Source organism: Ochotona princeps, chromosome 4, assembly GCF_030435755.1.
Source record: "Ochotona princeps isolate mOchPri1 chromosome 4, mOchPri1.hap1, whole genome shotgun sequence".
Lineage (NCBI taxonomy): Eukaryota > Metazoa > Chordata > Mammalia > Lagomorpha > Ochotonidae > Ochotona > Ochotona princeps.
In genome coordinates, this window is record NC_080835.1 from 14823810 (window position 1) to 14851326 (window position 27517).

At 51.4% G+C, this 27517-nt stretch overlaps 2 protein-coding genes across 4 annotated transcripts; one reads left to right on the forward strand and one right to left on the reverse strand.

Moving 5' to 3' along the window:
• Positions 1-1263: 1263 nt before the first annotated feature.
• ACP2 (acid phosphatase 2, lysosomal) lies at positions 1264-7517 on the forward strand. The gene is made up of 11 exons (XM_004585338.4): positions 1264-1549; positions 1995-2090; positions 2309-2395; positions 3663-3815; positions 3915-4013; positions 4116-4205; positions 4650-4782; positions 5469-5551; positions 5660-5766; positions 5874-6049; positions 6718-7517. The coding sequence occupies exons 1-11, from the start codon at positions 1436-1438 to the stop codon at positions 6849-6851; spliced, it is 1272 nt and encodes a 423-aa protein (XP_004585395.2). The 5' UTR covers positions 1264-1435; the 3' UTR covers positions 6852-7517.
• Positions 7518-7660: 143 nt separating this feature from the next.
• Positions 7661-25763, reverse strand: DDB2 (damage specific DNA binding protein 2). Of its 3 annotated transcripts, XM_004585586.2 has the most exons (10): positions 25460-25763; positions 24205-24347; positions 23341-23532; positions 11562-11707; positions 10448-10547; positions 10176-10353; positions 9679-9821; positions 8352-8516; positions 8146-8191; positions 7661-7985 (listed from the first exon to the last, which is right to left on the reverse strand). In XM_004585586.2, exons 1-10 carry the CDS (start codon positions 25584-25586, stop codon positions 7939-7941), a joined length of 1287 nt encoding a protein of 428 aa, XP_004585643.1. In that variant the 5' UTR covers positions 25587-25763; the 3' UTR covers positions 7661-7938. The 3 variants fall into 3 exon arrangements, 2 of the variants coding, with proteins under 2 accessions (XP_004585643.1, XP_058519064.1); XR_009245285.1 differs by lacking the exons at positions 7661-7985; positions 8146-8191 and adding an exon at positions 9212-9370 and having other exon boundaries at positions 8384-8516; XM_058663081.1 differs by lacking the exons at positions 7661-7985; positions 8146-8191; positions 8352-8516 and adding an exon at positions 8854-9370.
• Between the last annotated feature and the right edge of the window lie 1754 nt (positions 25764-27517).

A 27517-nucleotide genomic window follows, 5' to 3' on the forward strand; every position in this document is an offset into this window, starting at 1 on the left:
CAGACTCCCCTTGGATCCCATTCGAGTGAAGAGGCTGCTTTTGGCAGAAATCTCTCTCATTGGGTATTTTGGGGGCTACCCAATAGTTGAGCAATGCGGTTTGATGAGCCAGCAAGAAGACAGCGCATGGTAATGACTAGTTAACCAGAAAAAAAAGTTAGGCTGAAGTTTTAGCCCATTCTCATCTCTACAAGTTTGGGGAAACCACTTCCCCTGGGTTCCCCCAACATGTCACATAAAATTTGGTTAGATGACGGATTCCGAGATGTTGATTTATGAAAACGAACATGGTCTTCGGGAACTTCACCGTGTGTGTGCATTTGTATGGGCGGACATTTTTCTGCAGGAGAGGGGGCTAATTTTTCACTGGATTCACAAAGGGGCTGTGACGACAAGAGGCAGTTTAAGAATCATTTGGCTCGCCTGTTTTCAGTTCTCCTCTTCGTTCCTCAGCTCCCTCTCCACAACACCATTGGCAGCGAGCTCAGTTTCTAAATAGCTGAACCTGGAGCACCAGGTCAGGATAACCACAGGCAATTCTCATGAGTGCTGCGGCTACAGTGGGCAGGTCTGAATCCAACCAACCAACCCGTGCTCCCACCCTCAAAACCCATTGCCCGGGGTTGAGTCACAGAATCCCGCACCAGAACCCGAACAGTCTAAGCCCAGGGGGCCTCTGGTTCCGCAGAAACCTCACTTGACACTCGCTTTACCCCCCACCCCATCCCAAGGCGCCGAGACCTTCTCCCCTGGGGACTGGAAAATTCAAACATCCTGTCAACCCAACTCCTTTGGGAAGGCGGCATGACGTCTTGACTCTGAACTGAAACTTGCAAGTGGACGGGAGGCGGCCAAGGGAAGTGCTGTCAGGGGAAAGGAGCCGGCTAGACTGCCCGGTCCAGAGGACTGTGCACACGGGGTGCTCTGCACCTCCGAGCAAGATTTCTGCTGCGGCCAGGGCCACGGCTCAAACCCCCCACCCCACCCCACCCCCGTCCGAAAGGGAGAGGGGTACCTTGCAGAGCTCCATCCCTCGCCCCAATTCTGTCAGAGAACGCAGACTTTGGAGTGAGAACGAGGAAGCACCCCGAGAGGGCGCTCGCTCTCCCAGACACGTTACCACCCAGGGCGAGCGCCACCTTAGTGGCAGAGGCAAACCCAACCTCGTGACTCTCTTTACCAAGAAGAAATCTTCAGGCTCTCGCCGCCGCTGTGCGAGCCCCGGCTACCTGGCCAAGCTCCTCCACCCCCCTTCAGCGTTAGACAACCCTTTCCTCCCCAAGCTTCATTCTTCTCCCATCTCTGTCCCCCTCCTCCCTTAACAAGATGGCCGCGCGTGCACTTCCGGTGTGTGCCCCTCTACGGGTGCGTCCGGGGGGCTGCTCCAGGTGTCATTCAAAGAGTTCCGGTCTCTTTGCTGCAGACTCCGGCGGTGATGGCGGGCAGACCGTTCGGTTGCAGCCGGGCACTTCTCTTGCAGCTCCTGCTTGGCGTGAACCTGATTGTGATGCCACCGACTGAGGGCCGGAGTCTGCGCTTCGTGACTTTGGTAAATGAGACATAGGATCAGCTTACGGCTTGCCAGGAGCTGGAAAGGCGAAGGCCTGCTGGTGGAGGGAGGGAGCAGCTGGGCTTGTACCCGGGGTCTCGGGGAGAGGATGACTAGCCTGGAGCTTTTAGGAGTCTGTGGTTGTTTGCTGGATCCAGTAGTCACAGTAAGGAGTTGTGTCTCTGGGTGTTAGAGTCTGCCACGAAACTGTAGTTGAGGGGTTGAGATTAACTCACAAGGATGCCTTTTGCATCATTGCCAGCTTCCCCAGTCTATGCGTATCTTTCATTTTCTTTCCCTTCCCACCTGTACCTTGGGCTTTGCCCACAGTCCCTGGTGGCATTGCTTAGCCAAGGTGGAACCTCAGGAACCTGGAAGAAGTTACTTTCTCTTGGATGGAGGCGGGAGTGCTTTGTGTCCATCAAGTGGTGCTCTTTCCTCTCAGCTGTACAGACATGGAGATCGGTCCCCAGTGAAGACCTATCCCAAGGACCCGTATCAGGAAGAGGAATGGCCCCAGGGCTTTGGGCAGCTCACCAAGGTAGGTCAGCGGCCAGGCCTCCCTTGGGGTGACCCGTAGAATGAGTAACCTCTGGAGCAGGCTAGACAAGGGCCATTTCCCCCGTGGGTGTTGATGGAGCCCAGTCCTACACCTGACATGACGGTCACCTGCTGCTGCTTCCAGCCAGGGGGAAAGTTGGAAAGCAGCCAGGACCTCCCCTTTGCTCTGGACCCTCTGACCCCAGGGTCTGTCCACAGGAGGGGATGCTGCAGCACTGGGAGCTGGGCCAGGCCCTGCGGCAGCGCTACCATGGCTTTTTGAACACATCTTACCACCGGCAAGAGGTAAGGTGTGCAGTGGGACTCTGCCCTCAGGGAGCCTAAGGGTCAGGCTGGGTTTACTGGCCTCCCTCCAGTGGTGAAGGCTGCAACACTAAGATGCAACAGCCAAGAACCATCTAGAACCCATTCACAGAGGTTGGGCTGGGAAGAGGCAGAAGTGATCAGGCGCCCACACTCAGACCTCAGAAAGATGTGGCGGAATGATTTCTAACAAGCTTTCCCTACAAGTACTTTGCAAGGACTCAGGGCCTAGAGGGCTGCATACAATGGATTGCACCACTCCACACAGATAAGATCTCTGTTTTCCAGGAGCTTAGAATGTGGTGGGGTGGGGCAGGGATCTTGTGCAGCAGTTAGGGCAACCATTTGCAATAACTGCATCCCAGAGTGCAGTGCCTTGGTTCAAGTCCTGACTCTGCTTCTGATCCAGTTTCCTGCTCACGACCACCACCATTCTGGCAGGCAGCAGATGGTGGCCCAAGGGCTTGGGTCCTTGAGATCCAGATGGGAGCCATAGATGGAGTTCCCAGCCCAGGCTGTTGTGGGCACTGGGGAGAAGTGAACCACTGGCTGGAAGATCTGTGTCTCTCCCCTGTAGAAACTAAGAGAGAGAGAGAGGATGTTGGGTGTGATGTGATAAACCGGGGGGTGAGGGGCTTAAGATAACACCTGGGAGGTGCAAACATCCATAGATGCAGCCTACCGGGGAAGACAGGTCTGTGCACTGGTCCCTTGGAGTCCTTTGCCAGCCCCAGGATAAGAGTGGCTATTCCCCTGGTGACCACTCAGCCTCACATGGCAGGATGCTGGGCACGTGTTCATTCCCTGGAGCCCCAGCTCCATCGGGAGCCCGTCCTTCCCCGCCTCCTTCTCTCTTTTCACCGACAACTACCTCTGTGCCTTACTTTGGTCCTCTCTTACTGCTCACTAAGCCAGGTCATGCATCAGGGGCATGCTCGGAGAGGCAGGTGCCATCCTCCAGGTTCGTGGTCTGGGTGGCAGATGGGCTCTGTTTGAGAACTCTGATGGGCAGGCCTTGCTGACTAAGCACTTTGGACCAGGAAGAAGGGTCATTTGAACTTGAGTCGCTCCCACAGGGTGTGTTTTGTTTACCAGAATGGTGACAGGGCTGTGAGGGATGGGGGAAAGGCCAGCTGTATGGATGGGGTTCCGACTTGCTGGATTAACTGACAAGAGCAGTTCCTCCCCGTAGGACCGTGCCACCATGACCTCTGACACTGGGGCGAGTCTCATGTCGCCATTCTTGCAGGTCTATGTGCGAAGCACAGACTTTGACCGTACTCTGATGAGTGCTGAGGCCAACCTGGCAGGGCTGTTTCCTCCCACGGGAACCCAGCGCTTCAACCCCAACATCACGTGGCAGCCAATCCCTGTGCACACCGTGCCTGTGGCAGAGGACAGGGTGAGAATGGCCAGCTCTCCCCTGCAGAGGAACAGGGTTGCCTGGCTGCCCGTGGGCCTGCTGACCACTTTCTGTCTCCCCTACCTCCTGGATCCATAGCTGCTGAAGTTCCCGTTGGGTCCCTGTCCCCGTTACGAGCAGCTGCAGAACGAGACAAGGCAGACACCTGAGTACCAGAGCGAGAGCCTCCAGAATGCAGTGAGTCGGGCTCAGACCAAGGCCACCCACCCGTCTGTCCTTACTATGCCCCCCCAACCAGGCCCAAGCTGACCACCCCCTCCCCCGGTCCATCCTGCATAGCAATTTCTGGACATGGTGGCCAATGAAACGGGGCTGACAGATGTGACACTGGAGACTGTCTGGAATGTCTATGACACGCTCTTCTGTGAGGTAAGCTGCTGGGATGCAGGATCACACTTGGGGGAGGGGCAATGTAGGGGCTCTTCTCTCCCCCTTGGCAGTCCAGGTAGCTGGGACAGTGGAACCCCCATGGCTGGACCCTAGTCACTGCCACTGGCGAGGCCCAGGCAGGCTGCTGCTTGTGAAACATGGGGACTTCCTCACGGGTGAGAATGGACCCCTGAGTGGGAAATGGTTTATTAGCTGTCAGCAGTTCCCACCGCTCCCCCACCCACCCTCGTGGTCTCCTTTCTGCTGAGTCTGTCTTTCGGCTTGAGTTTCCTTTCCTGGTGCCCCGTGGGCCCATGGCATCCATCCCAGGCACTGGCCCAGGGCCTCACCTGCCGTCCTCGCGCTGCCTCACACACACAGGCATCTCCCCTCTGGGGCAGAGCACCCCTGGGGAGCTAACCAGTCCACTGCTGCGCTACACAGCAAACCCATGGGCTCCCGCTGCCATCCTGGGCCTCACCTCAAACCATGCAGCGCCTGAGACGCCTGAAGGACTTCAGCTTTCGTTTCCTCTTCGGGATCCACGAGCAGGTGCAAAAGGCCCGGCTGCAGGGCGGTGAGTGACAGGAATGGCATGTCACTCTCTCCTCAGGACCTTCCTTCCCCCAGCTGTGCAGTGAGGCTTCTCCCACTGCTCCTTCACTCTTCCAAAGCCAGGCCCCTGCCTCGTCATCCCGTTCTGTCCTCTCCGTCTCTCCACTAGTCTCAGTCAGGTTTGCATCCTACTTTGCTGCCATTTGCAATCCTGGGTCTCTCCGGTCAGCCCATGTTCCGAGGAGGCTGAGTGGTATCCAGCGGCCATTTCCCTGTTTGGGGACCCTCCCCCAGCTCTGAGGTGGGAGGGGCGGTCAGCCAGCTGACAGCTTCCTGACACCTTGGTAGCTTCCAGCAACCTGCATGGGCAGCAACTATCTTTGGATGCTAAAGCAAGCTTAGAGTGACATTTGTTCCAAAGTGGAATAATTCTTCAAAACATGGGTATAGCCTCGTGGCTGCTCATTTACCAATGCCCATGTTTAAAATTAGAGGTCCCTCGCTTTTCCTTGCTTCCTCCTTGAAGTAGCCACCAAGTGCTTAGAGAGCGGGGTGGGTGGAGTTCCCACATGGTCCTCTGGGGCTCAGAATTCTCTCACATGGACGCCAGACCCAGGACTGGCCGAGGTTTGAGGGGCACTGGTAGTCTGTCTGGTCAGGATTCGGGGACGGCCATCACCACCAACAAAGGGCACATTTCTCCCCCAGGGGTCTTGCTGGCCCAGATCCGGAAGAACCTGACACTGATGGCCAACAGCTCGCAGTTCCCTAAGCTGCTGGTCTACTCAGCGGTAAGCTCCAGACTGAGCTTGCATGCTCACAAACTGTCTGCCTCCGGGATGGAATGTGGAGGGGGGGGTCACAGGGCAGTGCTGACAGGCAGCCCTCCTACCCTGCAGCACGACACCACCCTGGTGGCTCTGCAAATGGCCCTGGACGTCTACAATGGCAAACAGGCACCCTACGCCTCCTGTCACATATTTGAACTGTATCAGGAAGAGAACGGGTGAGTACAGCCTGCCGCCTGGAGACGCACCCCTGCTTTGCAGCCGTGGGCTGCCCAAGGCCTCAGTGACAGCTGATAGCCCCCCTCCACCCACTGTCCATCCTCAGGAACTTCTCAGTGGAGATGTACTTCCGCAATGACAGTAGCAAGGCCCCCTGGCCACTGATCTTGCCTGGCTGCCTTCATCGCTGCCCCCTGCAGGACTTCCTTCACCTCACAGAGCCCATGGTACCCAAGGATTGGCAGCAGGAGTGCCAGCTGCCAAGCGGATCTACAGACACAGGTGAGCGGCTGGCTGCTCCAGCTTCAGGCTGCCAGCAGGGGGCGGCGTGTGGCATCTCCCTCCACTCTCCTCAGCCTGAGGTGAGGTCCTGTCTTGTCTTCTCACATCCTAGTTCTTCCACCAACAGATTAGCAGTGGCTGGCTGGGAGAAGCCACTGCTCAGGACAGCCTCCCATTTGGGATCTTTGTCCATCTCTCCCCTGCACAGGGACTGTTGTTGCCATCTCTGCTTGGTCACCCGTTCCAAGTCCCTGACAAACCCCATAGTTTTGTGTCACCTTCACTGCACTGAAAGCCACTCTCATGAGGGTGACCATCTTACAAAAGCCAATGGCCGATTCTTCCCTAGCTTCTCTTCAGCAGTCACCTGATTGGCCATGGGGGACATGTTTTTGCAGATCCTTGGATCATGGCAGCCTCTATCCTACCCCTGCCCCCAGGTCACACTGAGTTTTCCATCTTAGTTCACACTCTTATGCCTCCACAGCTATACCTTCCCCACCTGGCCTGGTGTTCCATTCTTTGCTTTTCCATTGGATATCCTCTCCTACAATGCAAACTCCATGAGGCCACTTCTGGCCCCAGGTCTCTGGTACAGCAGGACAGAGCACTTCTGTCTTCATGGATGGCACGCTGACATGACTTTTGTCTCCTCCCCCTGTGCCCAGAGGTGATCGTGGCCTTGGCTGTGTGTGGTTCCATCCTCTTCCTTCTCATCGTGCTGCTCCTCACAGTCCTCTTCCGGATGCAGGCCCAGCCACCTGGCTACCACCACGTCGCCGATGGGGAGGACCACGCCTGACAACCACTCAGCCCCCTCCCCTCTGCCTGCTAGGGGAGGTGGGCTGGACCTTTGCTCTTGACTGTCACTGCTCCTCTGCCTGCGGACGGGAGACCCTGGGTCAGAACTTTCCAGGATGACCCCAGCCCAGATGAGCCACGTGGGGGCTGGCTTGTCCCATGGCACCTGTCACTCAACGCTCAGATGCCTGATGTTTACCAAATACTGTGTTGGACATTGGGTTTCTCCAAGCCAGATCTGCCTCCTCCATAACTCCCCAAGGACCTGAGACACAACTACTGGGGTTTCCCTCAGTACCTGGGGTGACACACGGAAGGAGCTGGGGCTGGAGGCACCCTGCTCTCCCTCTCCTGCCCGGAGTTTTTGTGGTGGATGGCTGAGAGGACAGTCTTGCCTCTCAGTGCTTATCTTGGCAGAGAGAAAAGTGTTGGGGCTTGTATAAGCATTGGCCTCCGAGGAAGCAGGTGACCCACACGAGTTCTTTTTCCCACAGAAGCCCCTGTGTGAGGCAGTGCTCCTGGCACCCTGGTCCCCCTCCAGCGCAAGCTGAAGGGTGTCGGAACTGTACCTGGAAGGGTTGGGAAGGGAGTGCTGGGAGAGGAGCAGCCAGCATCCTTAACTTCCTCCCTCAGCTGGGCTGGGGTCTCAGAGGACCCAAGGGAGGGCAGGCTGCGAGCCAGAGGCACGGAGAAGCTTCCCTGAGAATGAAAGTTGTGGACGGAGAGTGCTGATTTGGTGCCTTTGTGTTTCCGAGGCCAAAGGGGAACCCTCTGAGTAGCCCGGCGCGCTGGCAAGCTCCACTTGGCAACTCAGCAGGCTGTGGTTTTATTGGCTATCAATGGCGAGTGTACATCAAACACTCCCTGTTCATTCAGCCACTACACCCCAGAGAGGAGACCTGGGGAGCTCCAGGCCAGACACAACCAAGACCCTGGGAGCAGCCAGGTCACCAACTCTCCCCCAGTGTCCCCAATCCCCCCAGACTCGGATCCTTTTGGTCCTCTTGCCAGCGGGCTGCCTCTTCCTGCCAGGCTTGTTCCCATCCGCAGGTTCCAGGCAGGTGCCGGGCCTAGGCTTTTCATGGCACTCACTTCCGTGCCTCATCTTCCTGGCTCCAGATGAGAATGTGATAACCTGGGAGAAGTGAGGACCCTTGCTGTCATCTGTCTCAGAACTCTGGGAACCTAGGCAACAGACGACCACCAGGCACTGGAGGGAAAAGGGTGGGAAGGGCCTGGGCCAAGATGAGTGGGTGGGGCTCGGCTGGTGGGAGGTGCATCCAACTTCTACTCACCCATTGCAGAGGCCAGTGTGTCTCCCATGGGATTGAACTCATTAAGCTGCAGAGATAAGGGTGTCAGCATGAGGAGGCGGGGTGGGGGTGGGAGAGGGGTGGCGGTATCTGCAGACACAGGAAGGGACACCCAGGACTCGGCCCACATCAGTTTGGGTCACCAGTGAGGTGGAATGAATGTTGGATTCCTCCCATCAGTGTCTCACCGAACTGATCCCAGAAGATTCCGGGTCGTACAGCTGGCACATCAACTTCCCTGAGCCGCCATCAAACACGTCAATCGTCCTTAGGTCGTAGGGGGCGCAACTTTTGAAATTAGGATCTGGGTATCGACCCACGACAATGAGGTTGTAGCGGGGATGCCAGGCTGCCTAAAGAGGTGGAGGGGCCAGTCAGGAGGGTGAGAACAGAGCACCCTCCAGAGGTGGGCATCAACAGCAGTCTGCCAACACCATAATGATGGTGCTGAGATTGCCACGTGACTCCAGGAATGACCTCGCTTGGGGATGCATCTGCCATTACAGATGTCTCATGCCCAGCTGGCCTGCCGGACTCCACAACCCCTTCAGGCCTGCTCTCTCTCTGTTCTGCACTTCCTGCCACTTTTAACAGCAACCTGATCTAGTGAGCCTACAAGACAGCGAACGACCCAGGGTAATGAAAACCACCTAGGGCGGAAATCTGAAGTCACAGCAACCCTCACCCTCTGGTAATATAAATAACAGGAGCTACACTGAAGAATCATGAGAGGCTAGAAAGAAAGGAAACTCCAGGAGCCCAGATGAGCCTACTCATCTGCAAGTTACTGGCATTTTTCTTTTCTTCCCCCCCAATACAATTTCTCAAGAAAGTTTGCAAGGAGCACAGGTGTGGTTAGCAGGAAGGTAGAAATGGTACCACTAGTCACGTGGCAAGCTGGCCTGGCTGCATATGAAGTGAGAGGTCAGGACAGAGAGATTAGCGAGCACACCAGCTGGCGAAGGATCCTTGGCAGTGCATATTAGGTGCCTGGATGTGATTCAAGGTGTGGGGGATACCAAGTGGTGACCATCTGCCGACTACTTACCTGGTACTAGGCATGGTGCAAAGTGCTTTAAATATACTGATTCATCCTCACAACAACCCTATCAGTTAGATACTATCGCTCCCTTTTTACAGATGAGGAAACGGAGATCCACAATGGGAAAGTAAGGGGCTTATGTCTAGTATTAGAAGCCACCCAAACCTGCAAGACAAACTAAGAAGGTGAGGTTAGTTTGTAGAGCAACCACACACACAGGTAACTGAAAATGCGAGGCCAGAACAGGAGGTCAAGGTCTTTCACAAACGCCCGCATCAGATCAAGGCTGGAGTGAAAACGCCCAGCCAGAGAAAACCCAACAAACTAGGGTGAGAGGAGCAGAGTGAGCCGGAGAGTGAGGAAACAGCTCTGCACCGGGGGTGAGAAGAAGCGCGCAGACTTGCTCCTCTCCCCTGCCTTGGGCACACCTGCCCCGTCCCCCAGATCACGGCCCCCTTGGCGAGGCCCCTCACCTTGATGGGGGTGAGATGCTGGAAGTGCCGGTGAGGATGTGGGATCAGGCCCAGGGGGCAGTCCCAGTGGGAGGCAGAGTAAACCCGGATCTCGCTCTTCTGGTCAGTGGTCAGGAGCTGGGCTCCATCAGGGCTGAAAGAAGCTGCCAAAATTGAAAAGTGCCTGAGCTGTAGCATCCGCCACAAGCTGGCCTCCTGCTGGCCTGACCTTCTGAGGGGGGGGTTCTCCTGCAGGGGGCACCCTCCCTCCCATTCCTCTCTAGACAAGAGGCAAGAAGGGCAGAGGTGAATCTGGGCTGTGAACAGTAGTATTCTAGAAACTTGACAGCCAATGGGAGTGGCCAGAGCTAGAAAGGTTCCAAGATATTGGGGAAGAGGCGAGGACAGGAGGATGGTGAAGGTTTGGCCTGGCAGTACCCAGACTCTCAGGGAGGCCCCAGCAGTGGTGGGGCCAGTGGGGTGAGCAGGCCAGGCGAGGGAGGCCTGTGGTATCACACCTGAATTGACGGGATGCCTGTGCGGCAGCGAGCAAAGGAAGCTGGCATTCCCTCGAACCTGGCGCAGGTCCCAAATTTTCACTGTTTGATCCACAGAGGCTGTGGCCAGTAGCCAATCACAGCGCGGGTTCAGAGCCACGTGGGTCACTTTCTTTTTGTGCATTCTGAGATTCCAGAGCTGCAGAGGAGAGCCCAGTTCAGATGGGGACAGAGAACTGAGGGGAACAGTTGGGTCGGGGAGATCAAAGGAGCCCTGGGCTCGGAACACGCACCTCTTTGCCGTCCATGTTCAGCAGGACCACATGCCCCACGTTGTCGCCTGTGACCACCATTCGGCTTTTGGCAGACACATCCAGGCTGCAAAACCATACGCTGGAGGGAGAGGCTGTACTGTAAGATTGCTGAGGACCTGAGACAGGTCTGTTTATTCACTGCTGCAGCACTTGGGTCTAACCCAGGTAAAGATTTGTTGCATGAATAATGAAACTATCTTACCGTGGAGAAAAACATTCCACCCTGTGTAGCAGCCAAACAGAGGGAATGAGAGTGAGGGGGCCCAGAAATGCATCCTGAGCCGTGAGAGCCCCAGACCCTAAGACAGACCTGCAGGCCAACAGCCCACCCCTCTGCCCCTCCACCTTTGGACCAGAGAGGACAAATGCAACAGCAGTAACTGCCCAGCTGTGTTTCTGGAAAGAAGCCTTCTGCCCCCTTCTGTGCACTCAGGGTAAAGGCATGAACAACCCCAAAGCTCATTTCTGCTCTCCTAAAGCCTATCTTTTGTAACTCCCCAGGAGGAGCTTCTTGGAGGTGGGGAAGGGAAGAGTGACACAGGGCCGTGTCCGCTCAGTGTCCTGTCCTGCTGGGTGCTGGACCCTAGACGCTCACTTCATTCCTTAGGGAGCATCCAATTCCATGCTTCTGGCTTAAAACCCTAGTGACCCTGCATTTTGTCAGGTCTCCAGCCCCTGCCCTTTGGGCTGCCCAGAGCCCTTTTTGGACATTATCATATCCAGTTCAGTTTCCTACACACCCTGATGAATGGAAGGACTTCAGTCTGCAGTTCCTAGGTTCTGCTCCACGGGCCACCGCCACCATGCTGACTGTGTCTCTTTAGAGCCCAGGTCAAGTTTAGCTACAGGCGTGACTTGCAGAAAAGCCAGAGCCCATCCCTCAGCAAGAAGCATGCCATCCCAGAGTGGTAAGCTACCTGGGCTGAAGTCAGAGTAGCAGCCAATGAGTTTGAGAGAGACTAGGGTAGAAAGTGGCGGACACCTTCTCTTCCCTCCTCGCCAGACGTGGGTTGGGGACAGGATAAAGATGCTCTCGCCAGGCCCACACGCCTGGAGCTGCGAAGCCCTTTCCCCTGCTAGTTTCGCTACTCACTTGCAGGTGTCTGAGCTGGTAAACACCCGGAGAGTGTTGCCTGTAAAATCTTGCAGCCTAGTTGTTCCCTCCATGGAGGAGGCGAAAAACTGGTTGGTATTGAGAAGGTTAAACTTCAGCCCAGTGATGCTGCCTCCAGCTCCAATCTACCACGAGGAAGGAAAAAGCCAATGAGTGATGAGGGGCCAGGAAGCCAGAACCAGGCCTGCGTTCTAACAGAAATGCCACCTGGGGCCAAGGCCCATCTGGGACACCTAGATCCCGAGCAGCTCACTCTACAGTGTACTTCCTTTCTTTTTCTTTTAGGGAGGTGGGGGAGAATTAACATACAGGAAATCTGACAGCTCTATCAATTTTAATCCATGTACAGACCTGAATTACCAACACCAAAGTCGGGATGCGGAACGTACTTACACACCCCCCCACCGAAACTCCCGGTGGCTGTCCCACTGTAATCACACACCCCACTCCTCAGCAAGCACTGCTCTGTTCTGTCTCAACAAAGCTGCCTGCACAGGTCACAGAAATGAAACCCACGGTATGCAACCTCAGAGCCTGCCTCCTTCCAGGCCACGCGGCACCTCCGAGGCGCCTCCCAGTGGCTGCTGAAGGAAGGGTGGCTTGGGACAAATGTGCCAGGGTGCTGCTCACTCACACCAGTAGCAGGAGTCAGATTTGTGCTCTTTGCTACTTCGACACAAGGAAGACAGAAAAGAAGCACGAAAATGCCAATGGCTTGGCCATGGCGAGTACTCAACACAGTCTGATCAAGAACTCGGCATCCTTGGGCCCGGCGTGGTGGCCTAGCAGCTAAAGCCCCCGCCTTGCACATGCCAGGATCCCATATGGACACCAGTTCTAATCCTAGCAGCCCCGCTTCCCATACAGCTCCCTGCCTGTGGCCTGGAAAAGCAGTCAAGGATGTACCACAGCCTTGGGACCCTGCACCCGTGTGGGAGACCTGGAGGAAGTTCCTGGCTCCTGGCTTCAGATCGGCACAGTACCGGCTGTTGTGTTCACTTGGGGGGTAAATCATCAGACAGAGGATCTTCCTTTGTATCTCTCCTCCTCTCTATATTTCTGACTTTGTAATAAAAATAAATAAATCTTAAAAAAAAAAAAAGAACTTGGCATCCTTAAGAGCCCTTCTGGCCTCAGGGACCTGGACAAGGTCTCCTACCCAACAACCACATCAACACGTGACGTGGCAGGTGACATCGGCTCTACACAACGCTAACACTGGTGCTCACAGCCTGCCGAGTCCTGCTGCTAGTCAAACAAACATCCGCTCCCACCAGGGGTTCATGTGACACTAGTTCAGGCCAGGCCACCACCACCATCCCTCTAGCCCTCACGAGCCCAGTGTGCATGCGTGCCCAACACCCACCCAGCGGAGCCCTGACTCAGGGCTGACCTGCCATCCCCAGTGCTAAAGTCCATCTCAGCTGCCACCAGAGGACTGTGGCTTCCCCAATAGGTCAATATGGATCTTTCTGGAGACTACCTAATCACTTTAGGTCTAACCCCTTCAGGGGAGCAAAAGGAGGAGGAAGAAGATAGAAACAAAGAGAAAGAGATACCAATCAAACTCTATCCACAGGCTTGAAAAGAGGGCCTAATGCCCAAGCTTAGGACATCAGCAGAACCATCATTAGATGCAAATCTGACAAGGACTTATCAAAGTAGTGGCCTGGCCACTTGCACACATGATGAGGACACGGATGTATAAACATCTAACATGAGCAAACTCATTCCAGTGATACTGAAAAAGAATGCATTAGGACCAAGTTGGGGTTTTTTTTTATAATGCCAAGTTGGTTAAATATGAAAGATCCAGAGTGGAAGGAGTCGGGGAAGACATGGAAACTATATATTTGATCAAGAGAAAAAAGCTAGAGTATGTAAAAAGAACTCATGAAGCTTCCACAATAATAAAGGCACTGCTGGCCTGGAGTTGCAGACAACAGCCAAGAAGGTTGCATTCCACACTGCAAGGTCTGGGTTACTGTCCAGCTTGCAGCTTCCGACCCCAGCTTCCACATACGGTCCCTAGGAATCAGTGGACATTTTGGCCCAGGAAATGGGTTCCGGCCACTTACATCGGAGACCTGGATTGTGTCCCTGTTTCCCAACCTGACCTGATCAAGCCCCAGCACTTCGGAGCAACTGGAGAGTAATTCAATGGATGGAAGATCTCCCTCCCTCTCTTTCTCTGCCTTTCAAATAAGGAAAATAAAGAATTACTAACCTGTACACGTAAAATAGCCAACATTTATATTTTCTAACACAACTTTGAAAAAAACAGCAGTATCACTGGCTAGAGATATAATAATTATAAAGCTAAAAGTGTAAAAACTGGAATGAAAAAATGAAATGTAACTAGGGCACAGTGACACAGAAGACTAAACTTCAACCTACAGCACTGTCATCCCATGTTGGCGCCGGTTCATGTCATGACCACTCCACTTCTCAGTCATGCTCCCTGTTTATGGACTGGGAAAGCAGCAGAGGATGGCTCAACTCCTTGGGTCCCTACATCCATGCTGGAGGCCTGAAAGAAGCTCGTGGCTTTGGATCAGCTCAGCCCCAGCTGTTTTAGCCATTTGGGGAGCGAACCAGCAGAGAGAATATCTTTCTGTCTCTCCTTTTCTTTGTAAATCTGATCTGCCTTTCCAACAAAAATCTTTTAACAAGGAAAAAAATAACCAGGAATGTAAGTGTGTGTTGCAATGGCTCAACGAACTAAAATTTCCACCTCTGAGCTCCAGGATACCAGTTTATGTCCCAGCGATTATGTCCCACTTCCCAACCAGCTCCGTGCATAAGGCTTGGGAAAGCAGTGTAGGATGGCCCAAAGCCTTGGAACCCTCACCCATGTGGGAGGCCTGGAAGAAGCTCCTGGCTCCTAGCTTTGGATTGGCTCAGCTCTGGCCGTTTCAGTCCCTGGGAGAATGAACAAGCACATGAAAGATCTTTCTCTCTCTGTCTTTCCTTCTCTATAAATCTGACATGCCTTTCCAATAAAAATGAATAAACTTTGAAAAAAAAAAACCCATGTAACTAATGAATCAAGAGAAAAGAGTCACGTAGTCTACCATAATAACAGAACCAACAGGAAAAACCATATGATTTCAAGACATAAAAAGGTATTGAAATTCAGGCCCGGCGGCGTGGCCTAGCGGCTAGAGTCCTCGCCTTGCATGCCCCGGGATCCCATATGGGCGCCGGTTCTAATCCCGGCAGCTCCACTTCCCATCCGGCTCCCTGCTTGTGGCCTGGGAAAGCAGTTGAGGATGGCCCAATGCATTGGGACCCTGTACCCGCGTGGGAGACCCAGAAGAGGTTCCAGGTTCCCGGCTTCGGATCGGCGCAGCATCGGCCCGTTGCGGCTCACTTGGGGAATGAATCATTGGACGGAAGATCTTCCTCTCTGTCTCTCCTCCTCTGTGTATATCTGGCTGTAATAAAATGAATAAATCTTTAAAAAAAAAAAAAAAAAAAAAGGTATTGAAATTCAATTATCACAATCAAAACCTTGGCAAGATAGGATTAAAGGGAATTCATTTAACCTGACATGGGATTTTTTAAAAAAGATTTATTTACTCTTTGAGAATTACATAAAGAGAAGAAGAAACAGAAAAAATATTGTATCCATTGGTTCACTCCTCCAAGTGGCTGCAACTTCTGGGGCTGAACCAGGACAAAGCCAGAAGCTTCACCTGGGTCTTCATTGTGGGTGGCAGGAACCCAAACACTGGGCCTGGCATGATAGCTCAATTAGCTAATTCTCCCCTTACAAGTATCGAGATCCCATGTGGGCGTGAGTTCATGTCCCAGCTGCTCCACTTCCCGTCCAGCTCCCTGCTTGCGGCCTGGGAAAGCAGTACAGGGCGCTCTAAAGTCACACTAGAAGAGGTTCCTGGCTCCTAGCTTCAGACTGGCTCAGCTCTGGCCACTTAGGCTATTTGGGAAATGATCCAGCACACGGAAGATCTTTTTCTCTCCTTCTCATTGTAAATCTGCCTTTCCAAAAAAATAAATAGGGCTTTTAAAAAAAGATTTATTTGTTTTAGTTGGAAAAACAGATAAACAGAGGAGACACTGAATGATCTTTTTCTCTCTCTTTTTTATTTTTTTTATTTTTTTAAAAGATTTATTTATTTTATTACAAAGTCAGATATACAGAGAGGAGGAGAGACAGAGAAGAAGATCTTCCGTCCGATGTTTCACTCCCCAAGTGAGCTGCAACGGGCCGGTGCGCGCCGATCCGATGCCGGGAACCAGGAACCTCTTCCGGGTCTCCCACGCGGGTGCAGTGTCCCAATGCATTGGGCCATCCTCGACTGCTTTCCCAGGCCACAAGCAGGGAGCTGGATGGGAAGTGGAGCTGCCGGGATTAGAACTGGCGCCCATATGGGATCCCGGGGCGTTCAAGGTGAGGACTTTAGCCGCTAGGCCACGCCACCGGGCCCCTCTCTTTTTTTTAAAGATTAATTTATTTTTATTCCAAAGTCAGATAGGGAGGAGGAGAGACAGAGAGGAAGATCTTCCATCTGTTGATTGACTCCCCAAGTGACCACTACAGCCACAGCTGTGCTGATCTGAAGCCAGGAGTCAGGAGCTCTTCTGGGTCTCCCACATGGGTGCAGGGTCCCAAGGCTTTGGGCCGTCCTCAACTGCTTTCTCAGGTCACAAGCAGGGAGCTGGATGGTGGAGCTTCAGGGATTAGAACTAGCTCCCACATGGGAGCCTGGAGCATTCAAGATGAGGACTTCAGCCGCTAGACCACTGCGCCGGGCTGAGAGAAAGATCTTTTATCTGCTGATTCACTCCCCAAGTGGGCGCAATGCCTGGAGTTGAGCCAATCCAAAGCAGGAGCCCAGAACTTCTTCCAGGTCTCCTACACAGGTGCAGGATCCCAAAGCTTTGGACCATCCTCGACTGCTTTCCCAGGCCACAAGCAGGGAGCTGGAAGGGAAGTGGAGCAGCAGGGACATGAGCTAATGCCCATATGGCATCTCAGCAGACGCAATGTGAAGATTTAGCCACTAGGCTATTGTGCTGGGTGCTGAAATAAATAAATCTTTAAAAAAAAAGATTTAAATACAAGCAAACTGCTAGACACACACCCAAAATAACTGGAAACAAATACTCAAGCCACAACTGTAGACAGATGTTCACAAGCACCTCTATGCACAACAGTAAATGGAGGAAAGAACCCAAATGCTCTTCAATAGATAAAGAGATAAATAAAATGTGGTATTATCCACCCAATGGAGTACTATTGAGCTGTAAAAAGGAATGATGCTCCGGTACATGCTGTAACACGCACGAACCTTCAAACACGATGCCAAGTGAAAGAAAGCAAATGCTGTGAGACAGCTATGGGGCGATTCCATTTTGATGAGGCACCTGGGGTAGTCAGACTCCCAGTGATGGGAAGCAAATTAATGGTTACCCAAGGGCCGGGGGAGGGTGACACTGTTTACGATGAGCAGAGTTTCTGTTGGAGATGATGACAGAGCTCTGGACAGTGGTGGTATTGTCCCAATAGTATGAGTGGCAGGAATACCCTGAGTTGTCCACTCAGAAAAGATGAGCTCGATCAAGAAACAGACCACGTGGCCGTGCCACCCCCACGGGAGCCCGCGGGCCGTCCCTGGCTCCTGACCTTAACCTGACTCCACACCCCAGCTGTTGTAGACATTTGGGGAATGAACCAGTAAATGCAAAATCTCTCTCCCCCATCCTTCCCACTCTTTGTCACTTTGCCTTTCGAACAATTGATTTAAAAATGATACAGCAATAAAAATTATATAACACAAAATGGCTCAAGTCCTTGGGTTTCTGCTACCCACTTCCACTTCCAGACCTTGGAGCGAGCCATTGTAGATATTTAGGGAATGAATCAGTTGATAAGATACCTCTCTGCCCCGTGAATAATTTACATACACGAAAAGAAAATGGCCCATCCACTCAAAATAAAGAAACTACACAAGATGAACCCAGGAGGATTGGGGTGGTGGGGGTGCAGATTACCAGTGTGCCAGCGATCTACAGGACGATGCCCAGCAATCTAACATACACGTATATGGAGTCCCAGAATATGAGGTGAGTAGAAAAAATAATGACTTCAAAACTTAAATTTACAGATCAAAGCTCAATGTCCCAGAGGAAACATACAGAATGCCGCATCAAGATACTTCATAACCATTTTAAAGCAGCCAATAGGAGGGAAAAAAGAAATATCATGTATTATACAAAGATGATAGTAGACTTTTTTAAAGATTTATTTTACTTTTATTGCAAAGTCAGACACACAGAGGAGGAAAGACAGAGAGGAAGATCTTCTGTCCGATGATTCACTCCCCAAGTGGCCGCAACACCTGGAGCTGCGCCGATCCGAAGCCAGGAGCCAGGAACTCCTTCCAGGTCTCCCACGCGGGTGCAGGGTCCCAAATCTTTGGGCTGTCCTCGACTGCTTTCCCAGGCCACAAGCAGGGAGCTGGAAGGGAAGTGGGGCTGCCGGGATTAGAACTGGTGCCCATATGGGATCCCAGCATGTTCAATGCAAGGACTTTGGCCGCTAGGCCACTGCGGCAGACCCAATAGTAGACTTTTTATAAGAAATCATTTTTAAGTACTGAAAAGGGGAGAAACTGAACACATAAAAAAATACATGTAATAATTCATCAAAAAATTAGGAGTTAGCCTTGTATATTGGCTTAAACTGCCATCTGGGATGCCAGTATTTCATAAGCAAGCTAATTCAAGTTCTGACTGCCATACTTAAGGTCCAGTTTCCTGCTCACAAGCCTGTAAAAAGTAGAAGATGGCCCGGAGACCTGGATGAAGCTCCTTGTACCTGGCTTCAGCCTGGCCCAGCCCTAGCCATTACGGCCTTCAGGGGAGTGAACCAACAAATCAAAGATCTCTCTCTCTTTCTATAGCTCTGATTTTCGAACAAATAAATCTTTCATGAACCAGCAAAAGTTATCTCCCCCCAACATATTATTTCAGGCAAACAAAAGGCAAAGACTATCCCTAACCAATCTTCATGAGAAGTAATGTCACAGGGGAACGGAGGAGAGCGCTGTGGAATAGCATGTCAGACCACTGCCTGGGATACCTGTAGCCCATACGAGAGTGCTAATTTAAGTCCTGGCTCCTCCATGCTTCCAGTGCAGCTTCTTGCTACTGTGCCTGGGACACTGCAAACGATGACCCAGATACTCGGGTGCCTGCTACCCATATGGGAGAGCCAGCCAGTGCCCTGGCTTTTGGCTTTGGCCTGGCCTAACCTTGGCTCCTGTAGGAATTTGGGGACTAAACTAGTAAACAAGGCCTATTCCTCTGCATATCATTCTGCTTTTCAAATAGATAAAAAAAATCTTCACAAAAAAAAGGAGAAATATTAAAGGAATGTCAAGCAAAAGGAAATGATTAGCAAAAGGAAATCTGGATTACGTAAAAGAATGAAAAGCTCTAGCAGTGGCAGTAAGTGGATAAAGATAAGTATTTTTTCATTTAAAAGTGGACCGCATACGCAGGTGCACATGGAGGTTATGGTAGTACATTGGAGCCTGCATAGAATACCTGGTACCAGAACAGAGGACAGAACAAACTGATCAACTACCCCAGCCAAGTGTTGGCAGTGAAAACCTGGGCAAGTGGAGACGCTATGATGGACTATGTCAGCCAGTGCATTCTGAAGAGATTTCATCGTGCTTGGAATGGTGAGACTGGCAGCAATTCAGAACAGTTGAACTATCAAAACCACTGGAGCAGTACCCTCGGAGCATGCCCCCCACATAGGGGACCCTGGGATGGTTGGGAGGGTGGGTGTGGCTTCTCCCTTTGTCTCTTCCCTTCCCCAGATATAGGAAGAAAAAAAGAGAATGTGGAAACAATGGTCTTACCCATTTTCCTATAGACCTTGACCCTTTGAGCCCTAATCAACTATATAAAGATCATTAAAAAAAGAAAGAAAAGAAACAGTGAATGATATAAAATGTAAAATTCGAAAGAAAAAAAAGGAAAAAAGATATCTTAAGGGGATGCCTGGTACAGTAGCCTAGTGGCTAAAGTCCTCACCTTGCATGCACCAGGATCGCATATGGGAGCTGGTTCTAATCCTGGAAGCCCACTTCCCATTCAGCTCCCTGTTTGTGGCCTGGGAAAGCACTTGAGGACAGCCCAAAGCCTTGGGACCCTGCACTCACCTGGGAGACCCAGAAGAGGCTCTTGCTCCTGGCTTCAGATTGGTGCAGCTTTGGCTGTTGCGGCTGCTTGGGGAGTGAATCATTGCACGGAAGATCCTTCTCTCTGTCTCTCCTACTCTCTGTATATCTGACTAAAAAAAAAAATCTGAAAAAAAAAACTGGAAAAAATTCAAATGTTCAGTAGACTAAAGGATAAAAAATGGTAAAATGTCAACACAATGCAATACTACTCAGAAAGAAAAATTACTGGCACACCTACACATGTAGATCAATCTCATATAGAGAAAAAGAAGTTAAATTTCAAGCAAGTGTTTCAATTCATATATAATTCTAAAACATGCAAATTAACTCAGAAAGCAGAAGAGCAGGCACACAGTCGGCAAAGGGGAACAGATTCCCCTGGGGCAGGGAGAGACTTCCGGAGGTCACAGACATGTTCATGATTTTATTTTTTGAGAGGCAGTTAAGACAGGAGACAGAGTTCTCCCCTGCCAGCTTATTCCCCAAAAGGCACACAATGGGAAGGACTGGCAGCAATTCAGAACAGCTGAGCTATCAAAACCACTTGAGCAGTGCCCTCAGAGCATGCCCCCCACGTCGGGGACCCTGGGATGGTTGGGAGGGAGGGTGTGGTTTCTCCCTTTGTTCAGCCTGAAGCCAGGAACTCAATCCAGGTCTCCCCTGGGGGTGGCAGGGATTCAACCATCTGCACCATCACCTGCTGTTTGCCAAGGTCTACATGGGCAGGGAACATGGAACCAGGAGCCACAGCGGGGAATCGGATCTACGCATTCCAGGGAGGACCCGGGCATCCCAACTGCTGGCCCAAACACCTGGCCCATGGCTGCTCTTTTAACTGCGATAATGGCTTCACAGCCATGTGGTCATGTATACATAAAGATGTCAAAATACATCGTATTGTACACTTCAGATACATCCAGCTCACTGTCAATTCTACCTAGGTAAAGATATAATTTAAGAAAGAAAGAAGGGCCCGGCCTGGCAGCCTGGCGGCTAAAGTCCTCACCTTGAACGTGCCAGGATGCCATACGGGAGCCGGTTCTAACCCTGGCGTCCCTGCTTCCTATCCAGTTCCCTACTCGTGGCCTGGGAAAGAAGTCAAGGATGGCCTAAGTCATCTGCACCCACATGGGAGACCCGGAAGAAGCTCCAAGTTCCTGGCTTTGGATCGGCTCAGCTCCAGCTGTTGTGACCACTTGGGGAGTAAATCATTGGGTGAAGATCTTCCTCTCTGTCTCTCCTCCTCTGTATATCTGACTTTGCAATAAAAATAAGTTCATCTAAAAGAAAACAAGATCTTCCTCTCTGTCTCTCCTTCTTTCTATATACCTGATTTTTCAATAAAAATAAAAATAGAAAGAAAGAAAACCCCAGGCCAAAAAATATAAGGTAAAGAGGTGGGCACTGCACCACAGCAGGCTGGTCAACTGGCAGTCACATTCCTTATCCAAATCCTAGGTGGCGTTGGTGGCATAGCAGTGAGCATAGCTGCCTTCCAAATCCTCCCTACTGGCGATTCAGCTGGGACTCTAAGGGGTGCCTACAGGGGATGCAAGCCTGCAGGCGGTGGCTTAAACCATTATGCCACAATGTGAGACCTGATTTGTTGTTTTTGTTTTAAAAAGGAAAAATATCAATTTAAGTCTTCCAAAAAACATAAGGAACAGGAAGTAGCTGCCAGATCATTTTATGAGGTCAACATTAATTTAATATCAAAACCAAATAATTACCCTCCCCCAAACGTCAGGATTCTAAAATGGTCATCCTCTCAATTCTAAAAATGGTCATCACAATTTCAACTAGAACTTCGTGATGTCATGAGCAAACCCCACAGATGCCAGCACTGAATATACACGGTAATCACGAAACTCAAGTGTGGATACGTAACGGTACGCGTGTGTGCCTAAGGGATGCTAGCAAAGGGATGGTGGATCATCTTTACTTTCATTATACTTTTCTCTGTATGGCTTGGCTGTTTAGGATGTGTGCAGACCATTTTCATAACAAAGCTGTCCTCATTGTGAAAGAACATAGAACACATGTTCCTTTGCCAAAGTCTTGACTGACATCAAGATCAGAGCTGAGGTCAGCTGGCTGCGCCAAGTGACAAATGGTGGTAGAGCTGCTGCCTCAGTGACTGGCGGTAACACCACTCTCTCGCCCAGCCTGTCACGCCTGGCATTTTCTGACTCTTCAATCCCTCCCCTTCAGACTCCTTACCCTGGGCTCTCCCTCATCCTCTCTCCTTCTGTAACCCTAGGCTGGAAAAATGAGGAGCTGAAGCACATGTGGATTTAACTTTATCCGGACGCAACATCCCAAAGTCCCAAGGACTAGTTAGTTACATAACTTACTTGATACCACTGAAATGCACGCTGAAAACTGGATAAACTGGTAAACTGATATATTTATATATTTTTTTAATTCAAGACTTCTAACTTTATTTGGGGAAAAACAAAACCAGTTCTTTTTTTTAATTATTGATTACATTGCATTATGTGACACTGTCTCATAGGCTCTGGGATTCCCCCCAAAACCAGTTCTGATATCACAGGATCTCCAGCAACCATCTCTATATTGTTCCCTAGCCTACCGCCACACTCACCCCTCATTCCCTTTTTTTTTTTTTCACCTGTTTAGCTTCTCGAAGCATATGAGTTCGTGACTCCTGCTCAAAACCCAACACATCTCACAGCATCAGCTGGGCAAACTAAACTCGGAGAGGCCAACCATTAACAACTTCAGCAACCATTAACAAATACACACTAGCCCAAAGAAAAAACTCCAAGCCAAAGTCTGTCTTCCCTCCTCTTCTCTTCTCTTAATACCACTCTGTCAATCCTTACTTTTCCGTCAACTCCAATCCAAAGGGGATTCTTGCTGCTTTCACGTTCTGTAGCACTAAGCAGTTAATTGGCAGGTATTTTGTAGATACTCAACAACCCTCCAATTACCATTCAAGCCCCTCCTCATTCATTCAACAAACACAAAGCCTGATTCTAGGCTCTGGGGGTAGAGCAGTGAAACAGAATGACCAGGTCCCCCTCAAGTAGCCGAAGACACCCCCATGAGTGAGCTAATTCAGACACTAAATGTTGGTGGGGGGCAGATGAAGCACAGTAATGACACTGAGACTGACAGCGGAGGGCCACTCTATGAGCCAGCTAGTGAGTGAAGGCCCTTAGGTACATCAAGTCTGAAAGATAACGTGGAGCCAGCCATGAGAAGACCATGGCTAGAGCACCCAGTCCAAAGGAATAGCAGGTGCAGAGATGACCTCCCCATCACTGCCACCTTTAGGGATGGGGTGAGCAAAACAAAGCAGGGAGGCAAGACAGACGAGACCAGAGGTCAGATCTTAGAGGCGATGACTAATTTACACCTTTTCCTATCTCAAGGGCAGGCATTTAACAAATACTTCAATATTCTGGTTACATGCTTGAAAATGCCCAATTATTTTGGACACCCATCATCTCCTTCCTGGGCAACGTCCACATCTCCTTCCGTCCTGCAACAAACGCTTTTAGAATGCTTACCCCTTTGATGAAAGTGGGTTTGTCCTTTTCGGCAAAGTTCCACAGCAAGATATCTCCCCCTTTAGAGCCCACTGCCAGGGTGCTTGGGTGAGTCGGGTGCCAGGCCAAGGATGTAGCCCTCCTGTCAAAGGGGGCAGCCTTTTGGAATATCCGGTAAGAAGCCAGAGAGTGTAAGAAGGACTGCTGGAGACCCTGCCACACAGAGAAAAGAAAGTACACTGAATTAAAACTCAGGTTCTAGGGCTGGCATTGTGGGTGTGGCAAGTTAAACTGCCACCTACAACGCCGACAGCCCATACAGGCACTGGTTCATGCTCTAGCTGCTCCACTTCTGATCTAGCTCTCTTCTAATGCTCATGGGAAGGCAGCAATGGATGATCCAAGTACTTGGGTCCTTGCCACCCAAGTGGGAGACCCAGAAAGAGCTCCTGGCTTCAGTTTGGCACTACCCTGGCGGTGTAGCCACCTGGGGAGTAGACTGGCTGGTGGAAGACTTCTCTCTCTGGCTCTCTTCTCTGCAGTTCTGCCTTTCCAATAAATAAATCTCAAAAAAAAAATCCTGGGGAAACTGCCAATCTCTGTCTCTTTCATGGATGAGCCCAAGGCCAAATCCTCCCAGGTCTGGCCCCATACAAGAAAACATTTGCAATGTATGCAAACTACTCATGGGAAACAAAGAGGCCAAGGTGCATTCCTTTCTAAACTGGAATTTTTCTACCTAGTCGAGCTCTCCATGGGCCAGTCAATACCACCATCGAGAGTAACCTGACCACTTTGACAAAAACCAACTTGGCAGTATCCGTTAAAACAAACAGAAAACCCCAGCCAATCCTGGAGCATGTCAAGTTGGCTGGGAACGCTCACCTGCTGCATGGATGGCCAGGCAGCCTGGCCTAACCTGTGCTGGTGCAAGGCCCTGACCAGGCTGCTGCTGGGCTGCGGCTGCGGCACCTGCAGGCTGGGCAGCTCCGCCCACGGGCTGGCAGAGTCATGTCTTCTGCCAGGACCTGCCAAGAAGCAAAGATGCCTACTTTCTCCTCCCCCTCAGGAAAGGTTTTCCTGCAGAAATCTCCCCAAGCCTCATGGCTTACGGTCACCAGAGCCAACCTGTCTCACACGTCTATAGTATGGGCGCCCACTTCACCCAGTGCCAAGGCATGATTGGTAGGACTCAGTCCCTCCCCACAAGTCATTTAGAGAGATGAAGTATGATTTTGCAAAGCTTCCTAGACCTGAGCCAGGGAAACATACAGGAACACAGTGTACTGCAGGCAGGGTTGGGTGACCAATTTAAAATCACAGACTTGTGGGGTCCTCACTACCCACATGGGAAATCTGGATTGGGTTCCTGGTTCCAGCTTTTTAGCGTGGCCCGGCTCCCAGCTGTTGCAGGAAATTTGGGGAGTGAATTAGTGGTTGAAAGTTAGCTCTCTCTGTCTCTCTCAAAAACAAAACAAAATCATATATGATGCACTTTTTAAAAAAGACTGCAGGACAGCAGAATGCAAGTATCTCCAAAAATCAGTAACTTTAGATGCTGCATGAAAATCAGCTGGAGGTGACCAAGTGTCCCTTACAGAGAGTTCTGCAACCCAGCAGGGCTGGGAATAGCTTTCCAGTCACCAGGTCACACTAGAGTGGGTTCCCTGAATAGGACTAAAACAACTCGATGATCAAACTTGTATCTGCAGACCTAATCTCTATGAGTCTTTTTGACGACTAATTCTGTCTTCTCGTGGACCAAAAAAACATTGCATCAACAGCCCTCACACTCCTTACAGCCTCAAGTTGAAACTCCAAGAGCCCTCCGAGGTAGAGAGCCAACATCGAGGCCAGGGAACGAAAAGCCCAGACTTCCCAGCACCCCCAGTGCCAGGAGAGGGACCCCAGAGTGTAAAACGCCTGCGACAAATCAGAACTGGTAAACGGCCTCCTGTCTTCCTGTTCCTCGGCCGGGGATGGGGGAGAGAAGAGGAGGGCAGCGGTCTAAACTTCAAATCCCCAGCCCCCAAGCACCTGCAGGCGCGATGCACAGCCTCCCCAACTTCCCACCGCCCCTCGGCTGCGCCCCAGGGGCCTCCAACGGGGGAAACAAGGAAGCAGCAGGCCCAGGCAGTACCGCAGCCCTTGACACTGAGCTTCTTGGCCTGGGGCTCCGGCTCTCCCGAACTTCTGGCCCTCTTGCTGCGGGGGCGCAACACCACTTCGAGGGGCTTCTGGGCTTCTGGGCGTTTCTTGGGAGCCATCGCGTGCGTCGTCCGTGCGAAGGGGGAATCCTTGGCCGAGGTCCCGCAGGAAGGACTGCAAAGCCTCGGAGGAGAGAGGCAGAGGTGGGGAGAAAGCGGGGACACACCAAAGCCCTGCGGCTGGAGGTAGCTCAGCTAAGCCGACTTCCCGCCAAACATGCCCGGAGCTTGTTTGGGTCTGGCGCTGGCTCCGCCCCCTGCGAGACACGCCCCTTCCTGGGCTGTGCGATCGTGGGGCGTGGCTGTCGCTCTGCAGCAGGCAACCGATCTTAGGGTTGGGGCTTTGAGGGAAAGGTTTGGGTTTTTTTCTTCCCGTCCAGTTTGTGGGTCGAGTTGATCAGGATGCTGTGGAGAATGCATCACATCTTGCCACGCGGGGCTGGGGCGGGCGTAGGGAATCTAAGGATTAAACCGACGTGACACAGATGAACAAAAGCACAAGACATTTTATTTCCTAGTTTTACAAGTTCAGGAGAGACTTGGAAAAATGAAGACACCCCCAGGCTGTCAGGCCGGGAAGCTTGTCCTGCATACTTTTTTACACATCGGTGGAAATGGGACAGAAAAGCTTGAGCTAGGGGCGCCACACGGTGAGAAACTGACTAAGAAAACTTGAGAAGGACTAATGGAAGGTGAGGGTTATTTTAGGTTGCTCCTAGGATCCCTTGCAGTGTGGGTTCCTGGTCTCTGATGGGAAGTATGGTCCCTTCCAGTTCCTGGGTGAACATTTTCCTCATTGGCCCCAGGGAGAAGGGGAAGGAGGCATTGCTGGTTTGTTCTTGTCAGGTGCTTTCAACTCAAAATAATCAGGATGCTGGGAGGTTTGACCTGGCAGTTAAGGTACCCCAGGGGACGTGCCCTTCCAGTAACTAAGCACCTGGGTGCAGAGCCAGGATATCCCCAGATGCAGGTCCTGGCTGTGTGGGGGTTCCAGCTTCCTGCTAATGCACACCTGGAACAGCAGGTAATAGCTGTAGCAATTGGGATTTTCCCAGCTGTATAAGAGCCCTGGACTGCGTTCCTGGCTCACTAGCAGTGGAGACCTGGCTCAGCCCCGGCTGTGGGAAAGCATTTAGAGAGTGAGCCAAAAGATGAAATACATGCACTTTCTCTTGTCACAGGAAGCAGCTGATAGAGGCAGATGTTTCCCAGAGGGTGATTGAACTCACCAGGATACCCAGATAGAGTGAACAGAGTTCCATTTATCCACATGCAGACAGTGAGAATGTTACAAGTGCAACGTGGACTACAAGGTATGAGGCAGCACCTACTTTCAGGATGAGGTTTTCCAGTGATTCAATGAGTCTACTCCAGGTAGGTGATTTACATTTATGGGCGGGGCTTAGGGAGCCCTCCACATCTTTATCTTCCCTTCCATCTCGCTGTTTTTAAATCAAAAATCAATATGTAGGGGCTCGGCAGCGTGGCCTAGTGGCTAAGGTCCTTGCCTTGATCCCATATGGCTGCTGGTTCTAATCCCGGCAGCTCCACTTCCTCTCTGTCTCTCCTCCTCTCAGTATATCTGACTTTGTAATAAAAATAAAATCTTTAAAAAAAAATCAATATGTAATAATATGCTGAAATAGTATATGGTGGGGAGTCATGTTCTGAACCCCTCCCATAATCAATCCTACAGTTAACAGGCATTTTAGCAGGGAGCTGGATCTAAAGTGGAGCAGCCAAGACTCCAACTGGTATGTAGAGAATGTTGGTTCTTGTAGGTTACTGCTTAATCCACTGGACCACAACGCTGGCCTCATAGATTCTAGAGTTTGAACATTAGGTTTGGTGTCCCCAAAAGGCATGTGGGTTAAAGGCTTTGTCCCTAATGTTTTCTGTTATTGGTACAGAGAACTAATCCAATCTTGAAGTTTAGAGTTGGGTCTTTGGGAAGCACTAAGACTGGATTCAGTTGTGAAGGGGGTACCCCA